The sequence below is a fragment of the Taudactylus pleione genome, unplaced genomic scaffold (genome assembly GCF_031769625.1).
Source record: "Taudactylus pleione unplaced genomic scaffold, aTauple2 ptg000314l, whole genome shotgun sequence".
In the NCBI taxonomy this organism is placed as follows: Eukaryota; Metazoa; Chordata; class Amphibia; order Anura; family Myobatrachidae; genus Taudactylus; species Taudactylus pleione.
Window position 1 is genome coordinate 1,975,894 of NW_028284715.1, and position 20,025 is coordinate 1,995,918.

The following is a 20,025-nucleotide window of genomic DNA, read 5'->3' on the forward strand; positions in this document are numbered from 1 at the left end:
TAATGCAGACACAGGCTCCAACAAGTGGCTTCAACGTTTCAGTTATAATCAACTGTTGTCAGGGAAAAAAAAATGTTTTTCCTGACGACAGTTGATTATAACTGAAACGTTGAAGCCACTTGTTGGAGCCTGTGTCTGCATTATTTGTTTGCTGCCTTGAGTGCCACACCATTGCGTTGTTTATATATATATATATATATATATATATATATATATATATATACATATAAATATAATTTTACAATGAAAGATATGGCATTCATTGTTATCAACCGGGGTGCACACAACCATGCTCTAAGGGGTATATTTATTAAAGGTGGATTTTAATCGATTTAAAGTCGATGAAAATTGATGTTGTGTTTCTGGGGCTGAAGCTCACGTTAACTAATATTTTAAAAGACAAAATCAAAAAATAGTTTGCTAGTAAATGGGTGATTTAGCCTTAGGAACACAACATCAATGTTGATCAATTCTGATTGATTTTCACGGATTTTAAATTGACCTTTAGTAAATATACATCTATATGTGCTTGAACGTGAAGGGCCCTGACTGGCAGCACCACGTGCAAGATACAGCTACACCCCAAAATGTACTTGTCAACTGTAAGTGCGACCTATTATAATTACTATTAGAGTTAAGTGTGAAAGAACGCCAATTATTTCCAGAAATTATTTTTCTATCTGACTCTCCTGTTGCTGTGAGATATGTGATGCACACATGGCTTCTCACAACTCTCTTCAATTATAACTATCAGCCCAATGCTCCATTATCACTATAAAAATACACCGTTGCATATAACAATCTCACTACTAATCCAATGATAGGCTGAGGTATTCACTCTTATTTTGTTACATTTATTCTGTAGGACCCCATTATTGTGCACAGAAATTTTATGAAAATCATTTGGAAAAAAACAAACAAAAAGAAACAAAAACAATAACAAACATTTTTGGCCAAAGCATCTAAACTGAGAGATAACACATGTATGTAAAAAAGTAATAAAAATAAAGTTTAAATACACTTTTCAAACAAACAATTACAAGACAAATAACGTCATTATAGAATACGAAGATTTACGATGCGTCATGCCTAATTACATACTATTTCCATGTTTCTTTCAGGGATCATAATCATTTTTTGTGGTCACATAAGGCTGTGACCTCACAATTAGGACCAACAGCTTGTAACCTGGGCAGATTGAGAACATGCCCTAAAATGTTCCAAACCAGAAAGTTGGGATGCAAATATGGATTTTTGTAATGGTCAGTTATTATTACTGTATTTATTGAATATGTTAAACACTTATTTTACTTGGCTTTGAAAACGTTCACCATAATTTTACCGAGGAATCTGTGTAGAGGTTAATGCCCTACATGCTTAATTTACTTGAAGATAATCAAATTTGATAAACACTTATTCAAGTCTTCTTTCCAATGTTGGTACAGTAACATTTACAGTCTTTTGTTATGCAGTGACCTCAGATGTTATCATCCACTCAAATGCTCCGAAACCACAGAACCCGACGCACTTCACTATTTTACAGATGATTCTGCATTACAGCTTTAAGGCTACACTTGCAAAAAGATCTTTTACATGAGAGTCAATAATAAAGCACGTCAGAGGCTCCTGAAGCAATCGTCATGTGAATGTTTCTTTTCCGCAATGACATCTGGGATAGCGTTCCTCAGAAGCTCCGAATTGTGATGGTTAAAGGATGGGTTCTGTACCATTCCAATCTACTAATGCACCTTTCCATCTAGAAGAAAATAAAACAGCATTTTAAACCAGATAATTAGAGTTACATACAAAGGCCATCATCGCATATCTCCCAACTGTCCTGATTGAGGTGAGCCAGTCCTGGTTTGAGGGGACTTTCCCACCGTCCCAACTCAGTAAGGACCTTTGTTTGGATGTAAGTTCCACTCATTATGGCTGGTGTGTGTGGCACTCAGTCACCATGCCCAGAGGTACATCCATAACAATGCAATTGGTCACTTGGATGAAGGGGAGTGTTGCCTTCAGTAGTGTTGGCCAGCTGGCGTCCATATTTTTGTCTGCAAGACTAGTAATCTTCGGAGGTATGTTATCACTTCTGATTTTTAAAAAATACAATGGAGAACATTAGGACTGAATGGTGCAGTGCTAATTAGTGTACATTGTCTGGCTGCAATGCACCAAAAGTCATGCATTTGTTTAATCATGTGCTCCATCTTCATGTTAAACAAGCAATAGACTGTTTTATATCTCAATTGCGTCCAGTGATCTGTTGAAGCAATATGCTTGGAATTACAAGCATGAAAAAAGTAAGGTGTAAGCACTTTCCCAATCATTACTGGCACCTTCAGAGCACCCGTATATGGTACCTGTGTTTCTATCATGGGAGCACCATAAATACACGCTCTCCGCACATTTGAATATCTCATCCCAGAACAAAATAAACCTTGTTATTGCAGTACAGAATAAAATCAGTGAGAGTGCCTAGCCTAGATGCAGTAATAAAACCCCATCAGAGGATGCATAGTTTTGCATCCCACATGCTCCAATCTCAATGCGCTAATCTGTGGTCATCCTTTGGGAGAAGCCGGATGTCTGCAAATATAGGCAGGTGATATCACAAAATGACCTTCGTTCTACAGGCCCATAATTTGGCACTTTCAGAAATAGCTTTTGCTGATTATTAAACACAAACAAGTATTGCACCATTTTCTCTACCCTGACCAGAGGGGGCACTCTTCTGTGGTCGATGTACAATGACATCACACACCTGCTACTACTGCAATGTGACAATAACTACACATGAAAAGAATTAGAAATATGTAGAGACATGAGGTTCTGTCATACCTGTAATAACACTACTCTAGGGACTAGAATCTTGAATGGTGGTAAAGGCAAGAGCTGAAGAGAAGTGGGTAGAAGGTTTTGGAGTGAAGATGTCAGGTAGAACACAGAGAACAGTGGGAGATGACACCAGTGTGCGAGCTGCTGCTCTCGGCACCCAGAATGCTGCGGCAATGGATGCAGTGAGGATTACACAGAACCCTGTAAATGTTTGGATTAACTACACATTCAGAAGTGTTTTCTTTCCCTGTGTTGGAAGTTATATATTACATTAGGCATTGTGTGCCTGGTCATGTGCTGTCGTGTCAAACAAGTGCAAATGGAAGGTGAAAAGTAAATCCCATTGAAAGTACAGGAAGCTGATCCTCCTCTGCAGATCCCCTGTGCACAGAAATATGATAAATGTCATTTGAATAATTAATTGCTAAATTTTTGCCCTACTCCCCAATACTACTACAGTATATACGTATCGCTGTGATGCATCCTCAGTACTCAGCAAAGACCGACCTTCACTCAGCCCAGGGAGAATCCCTGCTACTCTGCCAATGACCCCATCTCACTGGCCAAACGGATGCCATGGGGAAAGTCTGGGTTCTCACCATCACCAAAAAGCAACCAATCAGCTTTGAAGCAGCATTTATCAAGTGCATTCTATAAAATAATAGGTAGGAGCTGATTGGTTGCTATGGGCAACTTCTCCACGGGTCCACTTCTCCACGCTTTTCACTGCTTGGCACAGAAACCCCTTAATCATCTTTCAGCACGGCTGTTGTTGAACTAAAACTCACACTATAAAGACATGAGGAGCCAAAGGTTACGTGTGTCTGAAGATGACTTACACGAATGGTGAAGAATGAAGGTGGGTGTATCAGCTGAGCTCCCTATTATGTTCCCCATGCAAAACCACAGCAGGAATGGGCAGCCCGACATGAGCAGAGTTCGAAGCAGCGGAAGCCCAACAGCTCTGGAAATCCCGATCGTGGATAGGTGAATATCTACTAACCTAACCCCCCTAACCCTCCTTAGGGGTGCCTAACCCTAACTTCCCCCCCAAGTGCCTAACCCTAATCCCCCCTCTAAGTGCCTAACCCTAACCACCTCCTTCCCCACTGCCTAACCCTAAGTCCCCCCCGGGGGTGCCTAACCCTAACCCTCCCCCTAGCCTAACCCTAACCCTCCCTCCCACTAGCCTAACCCTAACCCTCTCGGGGGGGTGCCTAACCCTAAGTCCCCCACGGGAGCCCTAAACCTAACCCCCCCCCCCCGCGGCTGTCCGCTGGCGGCGCCCGGCATCACTACGATCGGGATGCCGGGCCCGGTCTCTACATCTAGACGCCCGGCATTTCACCCTTTCCGGGATATGAATGTCGGGGAGCCGGCTGCCGGTATTTAGGCAGTCGGCTCCCCGATTGCATACCCCGCAGACACAGTAATGTGCTGGCTTTGGCTTTGGATGAACATCTGGATGCTCTCAGTGATATGTTGAGCTTCTTTCCCTCTATGCGTCACATGGAGGCCAAATATGCAATAGACGGTTAACATGGGGAAAGTAGAATTCTCCATTACAAGGGTTTGTCTGCAGCCATCCACCACAACCAACTGGCCACTCTCCACGCTCTTCCTGTTACTAACATATTACCATACACCAAAGCAGTCACAGACAGCAGATGTTAGCTGCTACTGTGGATTAAATATGTGCTATATCATACATGAGAGGGCTGCTTATTACACACCCCTGCTTTACAGTGACATCATTAATAATATTAAAAGCGTGGAGTTGTTACTAGCAAACAATTAGGGGCAGAGGGGGCTTATCTATAATGGGTGCAGGGTGTGCGGGGCACATGAGCCCCCGGGTCCACGGGGGGCCCACACCGCACACCCTGCACCCATAGGTAATTATACTTACCTCTCCGCCGATTCCCGAAGTGCTGCTCCGTGGCGCCGTACCGGCCCTGTAGAGCAGCACTCACTCACTGGGAAAATGGCGGAGGCCATTTTCCCAGTGATCGGCGCATGCGCAGAAAAGATCCCCCCCGGGAAATGAGGTGCTGGCCCCATTTTCCCGGAGACCTGCACATGCACTGTAGATTCTTGCATGAAGCCAGAATCTACAGCGCTGTGCCGCGCTAAGTCGCCGACAGAGAGTAGGGGGCCCAAACGGAGGCTGCACACGGGCCCCCTCCTCTCTAAAAACACCCCTGATTAGGGGTGATGATTAGGGAAGGGTCATGTAGAATAGACACCTGGTTTGATGCTGCTGCTACTGACGACCTCTGTCTTACGGCTTGTAGATTGCCAGCTCTGGGGATAAGAATCTGTGTGGTGCTAGGAACTCAGCAGCCAAGGTGCAGTATAAAGGGCATAGTTTCTATCCTATGCCTTAAGTGACAGCTTCCATGTGAGAAAACATATTTACATTTAACTCTGTATATATGTCCCAAACCTGTCACATGGGAGCATAGGCTTGGGCACGCAGCGGCACACCATAAGGTCGGGCGCCTTCTCCGTGCTTGTCAGCAAAATTACTGGTGCCAGCGATATTGCAGTGAGATGTCAGTGAGTGAGTTAGCGACCTACAAAATGTAGTAGCACAGCAGTGCCCTCCCCTTCATTTTGTGCCCTAATTATCTCCACCCCTGGAGGATCTGAGGATGAAGTAATGCAATGTACAATATAAAATACACCATCCTGTACTGGTCATAGGCAGCGGCGGACTGGCCATCTGGCACTTCTGGCAAATGCCGGAACGGGCCGATGGCTTGATGGGCCAGTCCGGCTGCCTGAAGGCCAGGTCGAGTAGCTCCACATCCTGGCGCTCTGCTCGACCCGCATGCTGAGACAGGGGAGTGCCACGAGGCCACGCCCCGTCACTCTCGGCATGCCCTGTGAGGCGTGGTCACACCCACTTCCCATGCTCATACACGCAATGAAAATTCAGAGTCCCAATATTGCCCCCCAGTCCGTCCCTGGTCATAGGTAAGTGAGGTGGCGGAGTTGGGGGGGACTGATGGGGGATATGATGATATAAGGAGAGAGGATGAGAGGGGAGATTAAGGTCAAGAAAATAGTGCTAGACATGCCCCTGGGAGCAGTGTATCCCTTTCTAGGTTTTCCTGGGTTAAAACTCTAATGAGTAGTGTAGTGCATGCCAATGCATGGGAGATGTATCATGTAGGTTGGGAACAGAGACAGCTTTTGCGAGCGGCCAGGTGATGGTCGAGACCATCAGGGCTTGCGACGAGACTCTTGTGGTCGCAAGCCCCAGAGAGCTTCCTGCTCTAACAGAGCAGGAAGCTCTCCACTGACATCACTGGTGATGTCAGTGGTGCTTCCCACAAATGGCAGGCGTTCCTTCGGGAACGCCTCCGGTTGTGTAGCCACCCCCCCTCCCCGCCTACAAAACGGGGCGAGCTGTCGATCAACATAGTTAGCCGCCCCTTTTGTAGTGAGTCCCGGAGCGAGATAATTTCTCTCTCGCTCCGGGGCTTGCACATGCGCGCGGCAAACGTGTGCAGTACCCCACCATCGACCCGCTGGTCTGAATCAGGCCCAGAGCCCCCTAACCTCCACAGCCCAACAGATATAAAATATATATATTAGAGAGTGTCACAAGCAGAATTTCTCTTTGGCAAATAATAGCTGTACTTACTTGGTTCTGATACAATATTCCAGTGGAGAAATGAGATCGTTCTCTCTGTCCTCTGTGCTGGCCCTCGATGTGTCTGGAAAGAGAACCCAATGCCCGAAGGCGTACATTAAAGCATCATAACTTTCCTGCAAGTCATTACACACGGCACAGAGCTGCTCAAGCAATAGGGAAATAACTGAATTCTGTAGTTGCTCTAAGCTGTGGGGATTTTGGGTGAGAGGAAAGGAGTAAATCTCCTAAATGCAACACTAATGTTTACATATTTCACATTGCTGGGACGGGGAGGATTAATGGCAGCTGGGGCACCTTAACATCCGATAGCCAGAAACCGAAGATAAACAGTTCTGAGCATGGTATTAATCTTGGCATATTTTATTCGTTGCCTCATTATACTCTCTGTATGCCAGCGTAGTAAATCGACCATAAGAAGTCTGCGCTGAAACTTTTATGAGCTCTGTATGGATCAACAGGTCTTAGCAGGTGTACCAGTCCCAAATAGCCATAATAAATACACTAATTTGTATATCTAAGGGCTAATATAGTGTTGAAATGTTTAACACGTAAAGGCATGATCACAGTGCTCATATCCGCGCCCGTATACAGCTGGTCATACACCAAACGTTCCGGCTGCTCGCCGTAAGCACCATGCAATAGATTTAATGTCCAATTTGGCCATATCTGTGCTTCTGTGAAAGAGTTTTGGGGGCATGAACTGCACAGTGACAATACGATTGAACGGAACCACTATGACATGTGAGAGTGTCATGGGAGAATTGTGGGCGTGTATCAACAGCTCCGTGTATACGGGAAATAGAATCCTGGTGCTGACAGATCTCCTGCACTTAGCACGGGGCCGGTGCAAGCGCCGATACTAACGGTGACGATTGCGGCAGCTGGCGATAAATCCATGGGCGGCATGGGTTTCCGCTTGCCCACTCATGATCTCCCGCATTAGTTGAACAGATACTCACATTAACATAAGGTAGCAAATCAAGCTTCCGCGGCTGCCCGCAATTACAGCTACTTTGCATGCGACTCTGAATCATTCTAACTCTAAACCTCAGCTGGCATGGGCGACATAGAGCTGCTATTGATTTCCAGGTTACCCACATCCATTCGGGCAGATACCCACAGCACAGTGACATTTTCAGCCATTCATCTGAAGATATTTCAATGCAGCCATACAGCAAGCGTGTGTCATGTGAGACAGGTTTTAAATTTGATAGGTCATAAACGAAAAACCTTTAGTTATTATTATATGTCCCCTACATGTCTGATGAGAAAGTCAGGACAAACTAGGTGACTGGCACATGCTATAACCTGATATCCCTGGACCATGCCCATTTCTAGTGAGGCATGGATGATGCTGCAGCCTCTTTCCAATGGGCCTTGTTTGTTTTACTGCCAGAAAATTGGACTGTTGGTAGGTATGATTACGCCCCAGCTGTACGGTCTATGGCCCTCATTCAGAGGCGGTCGCAAGAAGCGATGGCTGATTTATGCACGCCCGTAAAACAGAGTTTAAACGGTCCCAACACGATTGCGTTTGCATAGCCAGCCCCCGTCACCTTCCCCAAACTCTGACAACCTGTCACTCACTTTGCAAATGAATCCTCTATGCCAGCGTAATCTCAGTACAATCGCTGCGCGTGCGTAATGTGGGATTCGCAGATACGCAATGGCCAGCAATTGCTCCATCTGCGTAAATATCAGCATTGTGTAAATCTCGGAATGAGGCCCAAAGCTTGGTTTTTTATCTCTGTATTGGTCAGATGGGGCTGAATGAAATATTGCAGGTTTGCTAAAGTCAAAGGTGTAAATTATTTGAAAATGTAGCCTGATCTGTCTGAGTATTAATGAATATCACACTGTAATCTGAGTCTCACATGGATAAAAATCCTTAGTACAGCTACCCCACACAGCTGACATATGGTGTAAACACAGAACAGATAAGATAAGAATTAAAAAAAAATGAAACCATTTAAAGCTAAAACAGTTAAAAAAAATACCTTCTATTTTTGGAGACATGCCTACCACCAACATTACTTCTATTACTCAAGCCTATGACAGGAGCTTAGTCAAGTGATATTAGAGCCAGTTTATCAGCAATTTTAGAACATAAATACAGTATATTGTGACAAAAGCACAGCAGAGGGACAAAGTTACAGTAGTAATGTCACATACAGTCAGGGACTAATGTGAATGGTCAAATATTCTCTGCAAAGTGCTGCGGAATATGTGTGCGCTATATAAGTAACTGATAATAATTAGACACCACGCTTTGAAATCAATATTCAATTGTCAATACCCTTACATCTAGTGTTCCCTGTAAGCCGTGAGATGTGGAAATGAAAGTGTTAATAGATTCATCTAACGAAAGCTCCAACTTGAAGGACCAATTATAACAGTGGTGTGCCCACCAGGCATTTCCTTGTGGCTCCTCCTAACCATATATGGGTGTTGTTCTGCATCAGAACTGCTTTACGTCTGTGCTGCCCACATGTAAGGCCTCAGATGTGAAATCTGTGTGTGTTCTTACCCTACATATTTCCTCATTTCTGCTTTAGCCAACTGTATGTCCCTCCATTTGTTCACCAATTTTATCAATAGGTATCGTAAATACAAAATACAGTTGCGTCCTCGTAAATCTAGCCTCAATACGCCACACAGCACGACTTGCCTGGCGTGAGTGAGCCGCCACATCCTGTGCTATTCTACTAGCATTGGGCGCGTTTTTTTGGTTGAAAATGTGTCTAATATGCAATGCGATGTGACTAGGATGCACCAGCAGACTGTGCTGAGTAATTTGATATGTGACACTTGTATGTCTGTGTGCACCTGAGCAGAGCCGGATTAACGGGGGGGCGACAGGGGCGATCATCCCTGGGCCCCCACACGTTAAGGGCCCCACACCCATCGGGGTTAAAGTGGACCGGAGGAGGCGGAACCAGTTCCGCCTCCTCCGGCCAACCTAACCCCGGCGCCGCAGGAAGGCTCCTATTACCAGGCGCCCGCTGTAAACAGCGGGCGCCCGGCTCCCTCCCTGCAGCGGCAGCCGGAGTCGGAGGCTTGAGCTCACATGAGCTCCAGCTTCCGGCTCACGCAGAGCACTATGGCAGAGACGTCATGATGTCTCTGCCATAGTGTGGAGGAGCAGCCGAGTGGACTGCAGCGGACGCGGGGCTAAGGTTAAGGTAAGTGTGAGCTTTATTTTTTTTTTTTTAGTGCAAGCGGCCTACTGGGGGCATTACTGGCGGGGGGCATTACTAAAGGGGACATTACTCGGGGGGGAGTATTACACATTACACCTGGGGCATTACTCGGGGAGGGAGGAGGCATTACTACTGGGGGCATTACTGGTGGGGGGCATTATTCAGGGGGGAGCATTACTACTGGGGCATTACTCGGGGAGGGGGAGGCATTACTACTGGGGCATTACTCGGGGGGGGAGGCATTACTACTGGGGGCATTACTGGGGGGGGAAATTACTACTGGGAACATTACTCGGGGGGGAAGCATTACTGCTGGGGGCATTAATCAGGGGGCATTTCTATTGGGGGCTCTACTAGAGAGGGAGCATTAGTATTGGGGGCACTAATAGAGGGGCATTACTACTGGGGGTATTTCTACAGAGGGCTCCAGTAAAGGGGGAATGACTACTGGGGGTATTACTATTGGGGGCACAACTGCATGGCTATTTCTACTGGGGGATTTATACAGGGATTAATTACTACTAGGGCATTACTATTGGGCACATGCCCAATTACTACTGGGGGGCATTACTATTTGGGGCACAACTACAGGGCCCTACTGGGGGCATTTATACAGAGGGCATTACTACAGGGGGCACTACTAACGGGAGTATTGCATAGGGGGCTCTGCATAAGGGGCACTACTACTGGGTACACTGCATACGGGGCACTACCACTGTGGGCCCTGACACTACTGGGGGCTCTGCATAAGGTCCCCATTGCACATACCCCCAGTCTATCACATTTAATAGGGGCCCCCACATGTTTGTTGCCCAGGGGCCCCCGCAGACCTTAATCCGGCCCTGCACCTGAGTCTGTATATAAAGCACCATGGCACTTGGAACTAAAAAAGCTGCGTCCGCTACATTGTAGCACTTCTTATACAGCTATACGGAGTCTCAGTCGCACACAGATATACAAGTGTCGCATATCATATTAATCAGCGCAGTCTGCTGGTGCGTCCTAGTCACATCACACTGTGACTTATACCTCTTTTCCACCAAAAATGCAGGTCCCACCTGGGTTTTTGGACATAGTTCCAACTCTGGTCAGGCCCAGGTCAGACCCATTTACACTGCACCTTCGATCTGGATTACTCCCAGGTCAACCCTGTTCACACTGAACTCAGGTCTGCCCTGCTAAACCTGTGAGATCATAAAAAGTGGGAGGTGAATGCCCCACAACCACCAATCAGCTCATTTTAGGCATGACCCAGGTCAGAGAACCTGGGTTGCACCGTTACACTGCACCATTACCCGGGTCCATCCTGGGTCCAACCCTGGTAGCTACCTGGGTTGGATTGCTGGGTCACTTGACCTGGGTTATTTTTCAGGGACCCTTTTACACTGAGCTGCGACCCGGGTAGACCCAGCAAAAACCCAGGTTTTTGCTCTGGTGTAAAAGGGGTATTAGATGCATTTTCAGCAAAAAGAAGCTGCTTGGCGCTAGCAGTCTCACAGGACCTGGCGCGCCAAAGTGGACTTTTTAGCGCAACTGTTGCAACGATTTATAAAAACACATCTGTTTTTTTGTTTCACTGTAGTGCAGTGTTGGCTAACCTTGACACTCCAGCTGTTGTGGAACTATATATCCCAGCATGCCCTGCCACAGTTTTAGCATGCCCTAATAGCAAAACTGTAGCAGTGCATGCTGGGTTATGTAGTTCCATAACAGCTGGAGCGTCAAGGTTAGCCAACACTGCTGTAGTGTGTTGGGGGGTATGTAGGGTTCCATAGCAGGATGCATCCTAAAAGAGGAGACCCTAAGGGCGACACCCAATGGTCACAGTAACATACAGTAGGGTAATCAATCGCTAGGAATACTTAATTATCAGTGACACATAAAAAGGTAACAGAAAGGTCCTCATTCACAAGTGACACCTACCCACAGTGAGGCGAATCTCCTCCTGCTGATTGGCCAGCCCATCGTAGTAGTAGAGGTCAAACCTTCGCTCAGCTTTCCAGTCGCTCATCAACTCTTTCTTCAAGCAAAACAGGACACTAAAGTGACACTCACTGCAGACCACCCAGATCGGGTACTTGGGGGTCTTCAGGTAAGAACCAACCTGAAAAGCAATAACTGAAGTTTAGGGAACTCAGACTTTGAATTGCTCTGCCTGCTTGGTAATAGGATGACGTGGATTCTATTGTTATTACTTTTCTGCTGCTGACTAGGGGAGGAAAAATCATGTAATCCCGGATACTAAATAGATTCTTTTGCAGCATTTTCAAATAAATAGCATTTGAAAAAATATATACAAGAGCTAAATTAGACAAACACAGTGAAAAGTATTTTTTCCATGATTCTGTCATTTTCTCGGGTTTTGTAAACATTATAGAGGCTACAAGTGTGAAAGGTTTAAATTACACTAAAAATATATATACACATCTTTACAGCTCGGCTTGTTTGCTGTAACTGGTTACAGGCTCCAAGTGTGCGGTCAGAACTTGTTCTGATGGTGCAAAGGCTTAAAAGCTGATATCCAACCAGGGGCAAATACAGGATTCCTAGGTTCCAAAAAAACCTTGCTGCAATAGGCTCACAGAAGACACTTTTATGTAGTCAATTGTTTTACCGTAAATAACAGTTATAAGACGTTATCTGGTAACGGCTGGTAATTAATATTAGTGACCACCTACCCTGTGAGTACAATCATACAGAAGCTGAGGAGTGTCTCTGCTGGCCACACCGTGGCTCCACTCTCGTGCAGGAGGGACACCATGTGAGGGATAGATATGTCATGCGACTCCCCCCCAACTCTACCCTGTGTAAAGGAGGCCATGTCATTGGCCACTGGGACCTGCTGCAGTAGGCAAGGCTGGAAACACTATCAGAGCATGAAACAACACAGTGCTACCCCCACGTTAAAACTCGTTTGGGCTTCACTACACATGTTGGGATATAATAGTAGGTGCAGGTGATGGCAAAGCTGTCTGCACCCAATATTAATGTGTGCACCGTCTAGTAATAACGACTGCCATTGCACGGTGTGCAGATGCTATGGGTCTCCCTCAACTCGAGACTAAGTAGAAGCAGCACCCACTGCAAACGGCGGTACCACAGCCACTGCCCACCGTCCATATATAATTTTTCATGGATAACAAAATGCTTCTTTGTGCCCATTTAAAGCCTTGTCGTTGGAGTGGATTCATTCATTTTATGTCCTCCAAATATTTCCAGGAATTTTTTAATTTTAAAGCACGACAGTGACTTAGCTCTGTGGCTGTTATACAGGTGATAAAAACAGAGGTTACTATTGTTTTGCAAAAAGTGAACGTTTCTATGATTGTAAGTATCAGAAAAGGACGAATCGCTATTTTTTTTACTGGGTGTACTGTGGGAAACTCTCAGGAGACACGAGACGCTTCCTCCGCGATACTCCTCTGAAAATGCCCCAAAATGTATTAAAAAATAAACTTATATTGGTATGAAGTACTGTAAATCCCTTTTCTTTTCATCTAAGCTTGTGTATGCTTTGATAGCAAAAGCAGATGTTTTAAGCATATTACTTTTGTTCTGGGCGTACATTCCTGCATTCGCCAAAGCCTCTTATTCAGGGGAATTTCCTCTTCGAAGGTTTTAAGCATCAGCTCCCTGACCCCGGGGCTCAAAGAAGTCAATTTTAGTTTACCAGTTCTGACCAAGGACATTTTTCTTACATGACCGGTCGTCATAAGGTTAACCAAACAATATGGACGGGTTGTACGAACATACGTAGGATGAATAGCAAACTACTTTACAAGGAAATAAATACATCTACATGGGCTTAGACTCACAGTAAAAGGGAGGGGACGGCCGTCCGTCCTGGAAACGGGTATGTCTACCCTGTTTTCCAGGAGTGGCCAGCCCAGAGACTGCGTGGACGTACGCAGTCTGCTGGGCTCGCAAGTCGGCCAGCCTGAGTAAGCTGAGGATTACTGAGCTGGCCGGCCGCTCTGCACATTCATCCACCATCGCGAAAGCAGCAGGGGATGTCATACACCTCCTGCTGCATTTGCATGATTGCAAGGATCGCATTGCAAAGCTGCCTGCATGCATACATCATATCTATAGCCTGCGTGCAAACATCATATCTATAGCCTCCATGCATACATCATATATCTATAGCCTGCGTGCATACATCATATCTATAGCCTGCGTGCATACATCATATCTATAGCCTGTGTGCATACATCATATCTATAGCCTGCGAGCATACATCATATCTATAGCCTGCGTGCATACATCATATATCTATAGCCTGCGTGCATGCATCATATCTATAGCCTGCGTGCATACATCATATCTGTAGCCTGCATGCATACATCATATCTATAGCCTGCGTGCATACATCATATCTATAGCCTGCATGCATACATCATATCTATAGCCTGCATGCATACATCATATCTATAGTCTGCGTGCATACATCATATCTATAGCCTGCGTGCATACATCATATCTATAGCCTGTGTACAGCTTTGCAATTGCGATCCTTGCTGAATCAGGCCCATTGATAAATGTTATACTGTGCTCTGATGCTTCGGGCCCAGCCAACAAGTATGGGGAAAATGCTTTAAACGAGATGAGAGTCCCACAATCACAAGCCACACTGAGTAGAGAGTAGAGATGTGATTCAGAAACTGACTTTGTACCATGAGAGCCCTCTCTGATTGGCTGACTCAGACAGACATTCAGGTGATAGGTAAATCTAACAAATAACCTCACCAACAGGCGTAATGGCTTCGGGGTAATGCCATCCAAATGAATTTATCCAGAAGTAATTTTTCCTTTTGTTAGAGGTTTTTCTGTAACAAGAAACAGAAATACAGATGTGTCCTTACACATCTTTGCTGCAGTCGCGCCAAAATGCCCCTCTCGACGTGCCTGGTTCTGTGACACTCTACTACCGCCGGGCGTCTTTTTTTGCCGAAAATTAGTCCTATCAGATTCTACTTATCTAGGACTTTCTAGACGATAGTAGCTAGAATCTGATTGGTTGCTGTGGGCAACAACTCTACTTCTAAAAACCCGCACTTTAGTAAATATACCCCTAAGACTTAAAGTGATGGGGCTAGGACGCAGCAGTAGACTGTACTGATTAATTTGATATGCAACACTTGTATATCTGTGTGTGACTTAGGGGTCTTTTTACTAAGCAGTGTTAGGAGACAGAGTGATAAGTGATAAGGTGCCAGCCAATCCGCTCCCAACTGTCATTTTTCAAACACAGCCTGTCATGGCAGTTAGTAGCTGATTGGCTGGCACCTTATCACTTTTCACTCTGTCTCCTAACATGGCTTAATAAATAGACTCCTCAGTCCCTGAATCTGTTTCCGTGTCATGTACAGTATGTAGATGTCACTCGTCAGTATATCACATCGGGGTAAGTATGAGAACCACTGCTCTAATATACAATTACATTTTGGTTTTTTTAATGTGACATTTGTTTTATGCTACAAAAACATCTTGGATGTGTAATTATGTGACTCGCTCAGACGGCCCGTGTGTTTTTGTACCTCTGTCAGTAACCTGCTCTGTGTGTTCACCAATCAAGAATATTTGCACATTCATCTTGTTTTATTTTCCCTATGATCCTTGTCAAAGGGCATAGAAAAGTATGACTTAGACAAATACAGGGATTTATGCCAAGCTCTAAGTTCGTATTTAATTACTTTCTGCAAGCTAGAAAGTAGCCAAAAACATAAAAATTCACTACACAACAATCCCTAATTTTAAATGAATAAAATTCCCCAAATATTATCCTTGTTACAGTATAGTCCCAAATCGTTAACAAAAGAGATGTGCAATTAGACAGCTTTCAAGGTTTAATGCTCATCATCTTCCTCCCGTTCATTCCCAGCAACCTGTGACGTTGTAGAACATATTGCCTGGATTGCGGGAGATTCCCCAATTGCTGGAAGTTCTCCCGGACTCTAGGGAAAGTCCGGGAAGGGACCCAGCCTCATGGGTCCCCTCTAATTCCCCATGAAATGAGTGGTCTGATGATGCAATTCAATGTTCGTGGCCTCCAAAGTCACGAATAGCAGCACTGTTTGTGGGTGGGGCCCCAATAATGCAAACATCATCACCACACCCTTGGACATCCCCTGGAGGAGGCGCAGAAGAAGTTGGCAAGTATGGTATAAAACAGGTGCATAAATCCGAACTGCAATCAGCAATAAGAAAGTGCCATGAATTCAGGGAGGAACGCCGGGATCCAGGTACATGAGAAGATGTACAGCTTTGCACCCTAAAAGTCGCTGCAACCTTTGGCCCTCCCAATCTGAGTCTCCCAGTATAAAGAGCTGTACATAGGTGCAAACTATCAATTAACAACAACTGAGATGTGGACCCGCATCTTGGCGGCTTATAAATGACCTTTACTAATTTTATAGTTAGATTTAACAGGTTTAGATGACTTCACCAATAGTCTCATTTAGGCCATATCAGACTGCACCAAATGTAAAAGGTTCGGATTTCTGGCTCTCGGCGTGATTGTGGCGATATAGGCACTGGATTTAAAGCACCAATTAGATTTTAACATTAAACTGATTGCCACTTTAAATCTACAGTAGCAGCTGTATGGCTGGAATCGTGCTTGGTCCAGCAAATCAGAGCCTATTACATGTGGGGCTCTGGTCTGTTTTGTCGGGCTTAATTAAGTAATCCAGTGACCCTCCGAATCCCTCAATACCCATCTTGACAAATGAAACGGAAAAAATAAATGATGTTACAGACAGACTATTGAGCTCTACCCTTTTGGGTGGGCAAAAAGTGGTATAAAGGTGGACAATATATTTAACGTGTGTATCATACGATGCATCTGCAATTTGGTTTCAGTTGGTGTTTCCAGAATACCGGGAACTGTGCCTGCATGATCTGCTTGGAGAACAAGTAAATGCTTAGGTGTGCCCGGGCTTAGTGCAAGGCGTGTGTGACAGCACCGCCCCCCTTCAAATTGATGGGACATAGGTTGCTTGCCCTAACCTAGTGGTTTCAAAACTTTTTAGAATCATGGCGCCCTAACGTATCAGCATATTTTACACAGCACCCCTGGGCCAAAAGTTTCTTATTGAGAAATTCTGCAACATTTAAATCAAGCAAATTGCACTTATACAGTATGTCACCCATAGATTCAGTCATGTGGTGGCTGACAGGGCTGCGCTTCTTTCTGTCGACATATATTATGAGTGGCAGCCATTAGCACTGGTTTTGCCTATCACACTGACAATAAATTATTTTATTTGGTACTGGACCACCAACCGAGGCATCCCTGCACGTGCCCTGATGCACCCCCAGGGTGACACGGCACCCAGTTTGCAAACCACTGCCCTAACCACACATATCCCACCAGGACGTAGGCTACTTGCCAAACTATGCCCCCCCACTACTCAGCCTCCCACCACTACTACTTATCGGGGCGGAGTCAATGATTTTGTCTCCTGCCTGAATCCTAGACAGCTCCCCTGGATGAGGCAGTCTTGTTTTGAATCCAAGATGTCCGTTGTGCAACTGCTCTATTCGAACACAGCAGTTTCACATCACCCACTTGCATATGTAGCAAATCACTGCAAGTTCCCAGTTTTTGTGGTTCATATATATGATTATGTGGATTATTGAACTAAATAATGTACAGTACCATAACATTCTGATATAGTTACACGTAACTTAATATGTCTGTTATGTCTTTTATAGATGGCAGAAGTGCTTAGGAAAGTAGTGCTCTTTAGTCTCTCATCAGTCTGTGAAGAGCTGAAGCTTGCATCATTTGCTTACTAGTCTATGTAACAGAAACATAGAGACTTCAGATTGGCAGATTAATACACCGAGGAACAACAAGAGGTGTCAGAAAGCTTATTGACTTGCATTGCTTTTCCTATATTACAGTAGCTACACTTTAGACACAAACACATCTAAATGTTGCTAGGTTGGCTATAGGGTTTATAGGGGATCGGTATGACGCATGTCCGGCGGTTCAAATCCCGACGCCGGAAGACCGGCACCAGTGAAGATCCCGACTGCGCTAAAGGTAAGTACTAACTAACCTAACCCCCCACCCCTAACCCTCCTTTAGGGGTGCCTAACCCTAACCTCCCTCCTAGTGCCTAACCCTAACCCCCCTCTATGTGCCTAAACCTAACCCCCCCTTGCCCGCTGCCTAAACCCAACCCTCCCGAGGGGTGCTTAACCCTAACCTTCCCAGGGGGTGCCTAACCCTAACTCCCCCTATTCCTAGCCTAACCCTTCCGGGGGGGTGCCTAGCCCTAAGTCCCCCCCCCAGGAGCCCCTAACCTAAGCCTCCTCCCCCGCGGCTGTCCGCGCCCGGCTTACCTTCGATCGGGGTGCTGGGCATCGGGGTCCCGGCATAGGTAAAATGACAGGCGTCAGGATTTCGACGCCTGTCATTAGACCCTTGCCGGGATTAGACCGTCGGCATCCCGACTGCATACCGTTTATAGCCATGCATAGCTTGTTACTAATAAAACCTTAGAGGGCGGGATGCATGCATCTGGTAAAGTATGAAAGTAAATGACAATCAGCAATTTGCTCCCAAACATCGGAAAATGTCCAAAAACTGTTGTTTGAACAAATTGTTTAGATCAAACATTTAACAAACTTGTCTGACGACCATTTTCATCTGTTTTCTGGCATTTAGGAGCAAATTGCTGATCATCAGTTACTCCCATACGTTACCAGTTTTTCATTCCAACCAATCAACTAGATGGTTGGATGAAAGTTGGTCTAGTGTGTGGCCAGCTTTACACCCATCCCATGCTGGATCCATCAGAAATAGGCGTCCCATCTCCGCCCATACACCATAAAAGAATCATGAGAATCGGGCTACACACCTACAACACTCCCGTAGGACAGATCAGAGAGAGTGATCTGTCTGCACTTTCAAACTCAAGGCCGTGTGCGTACGTGTGGTCCAGCGCGCGCGTTTTTCAATAGCTTTCTATAGAGCATGGGCACTTTGCAAATATCCGCGGGATACGTCCAAATCTGTATTTACGCTAGTCTCATAATGTTCCTTAGTGATCCCATTTCAATAAGACGTCGCTGCCTGAGAAATTGGTACCCACTGTCTACAAAGAGCCCCCCCAGTGACTGCGACACGATTACCTGGCACAGGCTGTCTACGAAGTGCCCCCCAGTGACTGCGACACGATTACCTGGCACATGCTATCTACAAAGAGCCCTCCAGTGACTGCGACACGCTTTCCTGGCACAGGCTGTCTACAAAGAGCCGCCCAGTGACTGTGAAACGATTACCTGGCACACGCTGTCTACAAAGAGCCCTCCAGTGACAGTGTAGCAGGGCCGAGTGTACCGGTGCGGTCACTAGCCCTGCTACTAGGCATCCTCACCCTCCACGCCTGGATGGTGGGGGTGCCTTGGGGCGGCGGGAGCCCCGAGCATCAGAGTGGGGTGGGATCCAGAGGGATCCCAGCCCCGTTGGAGTGTGTGGCGGGGCCCAGCGGCAAGCCGGGCCGGGATCGGTCGTGATCCCGCCCCCCATCCGGCGCAGCGGGCGTGGAGGTAGTGGCGGATTGCTGCCGCTACTCCACGTGCGTGATGGCAAGTCTGAATCCTGGTGGATTCAGACTCAGCCAATCAGCACGTGCCCCATTGAATTTGGCGCCGATTGTGAACCAATCAGGGCTCACAGATCGGCAGCCTGCAGGGGATGGACGCGGCAAGCCAATCGCAGCTCGCCGCATCATCACCACGCCCCCTGGCGTCGGCTTGAATTAGCTGGCGTGAGGAGGGCACGGGGAGTGCAACGGCCGGGACGGGGCGGTGAAGAGCTCCCTAAGATAGAAGAACGAAGACGATGGAAGTCCCGCAGGGCGGCGGCCATTGATAAAGAGCTCACCCAGGCCGCCACCCGCCGGGCAAAGAGCTGTAGACCGGCGCCCACCAGGAGTGAGGACGGAGAAGGCACCGGAGGCCCTGGGGCAGCAGTGTGCGACGTAAAAGAGCTAGCCCCGGCCACTGCTGCCCTGGTGAAGACTGCAGGAAGCCCGGAGGTGGCGGAAGTTGTTCCACCCCCGGCGAAGACCACGAGGAGGCTGGGCCAGGCTCGGCTCAGCCAAAGGCCCCAGGACTGGTAAGTCCCTCATTCCTCCCTAGACCACCAGGGTTCGGTGCTAGGCCGTGGGTCATTGAAGTTCGGCACTAGGCCGTGGGTCGTTGTAGTTCGGCGCTAGGCCGTGGGTCATTGTAGTTCGGCACTAGGCCGTAGGTCATTGCAATTCGGCGCTAGGGCGTGGGTCATGTTCATTCGGCGCTAGGCCGTGG

At 46.5% G+C, this 20,025-nt stretch overlaps 1 protein-coding gene across 2 annotated transcripts in view; it reads right to left on the minus strand.

Annotated features, from left to right (window-relative positions):
- Nucleotides 1-226: 226 nt before the first annotated feature.
- Nucleotides 227-20,025, minus strand: part of MINDY4 (MINDY lysine 48 deubiquitinase 4) — a 171,139-nt gene continuing 151,340 nt past the window's right edge. For both annotated transcript variants that reach the window (XM_088442581.1, XM_088442580.1), the window contains 3 exons: nucleotides 11,626-11,806; nucleotides 6,491-6,563; nucleotides 227-1,756 (listed from right to left, as the gene is read on the minus strand). In XM_088442581.1, coding sequence (XP_088298707.1) covers nucleotides 1,708-1,756; nucleotides 6,491-6,563; nucleotides 11,626-11,806 — 303 coding nt within the window. In that variant the 3' untranslated portion in view covers nucleotides 227-1,707. The remainder of the gene's footprint in view (nucleotides 1,757-6,490; nucleotides 6,564-11,625; nucleotides 11,807-20,025) is intronic.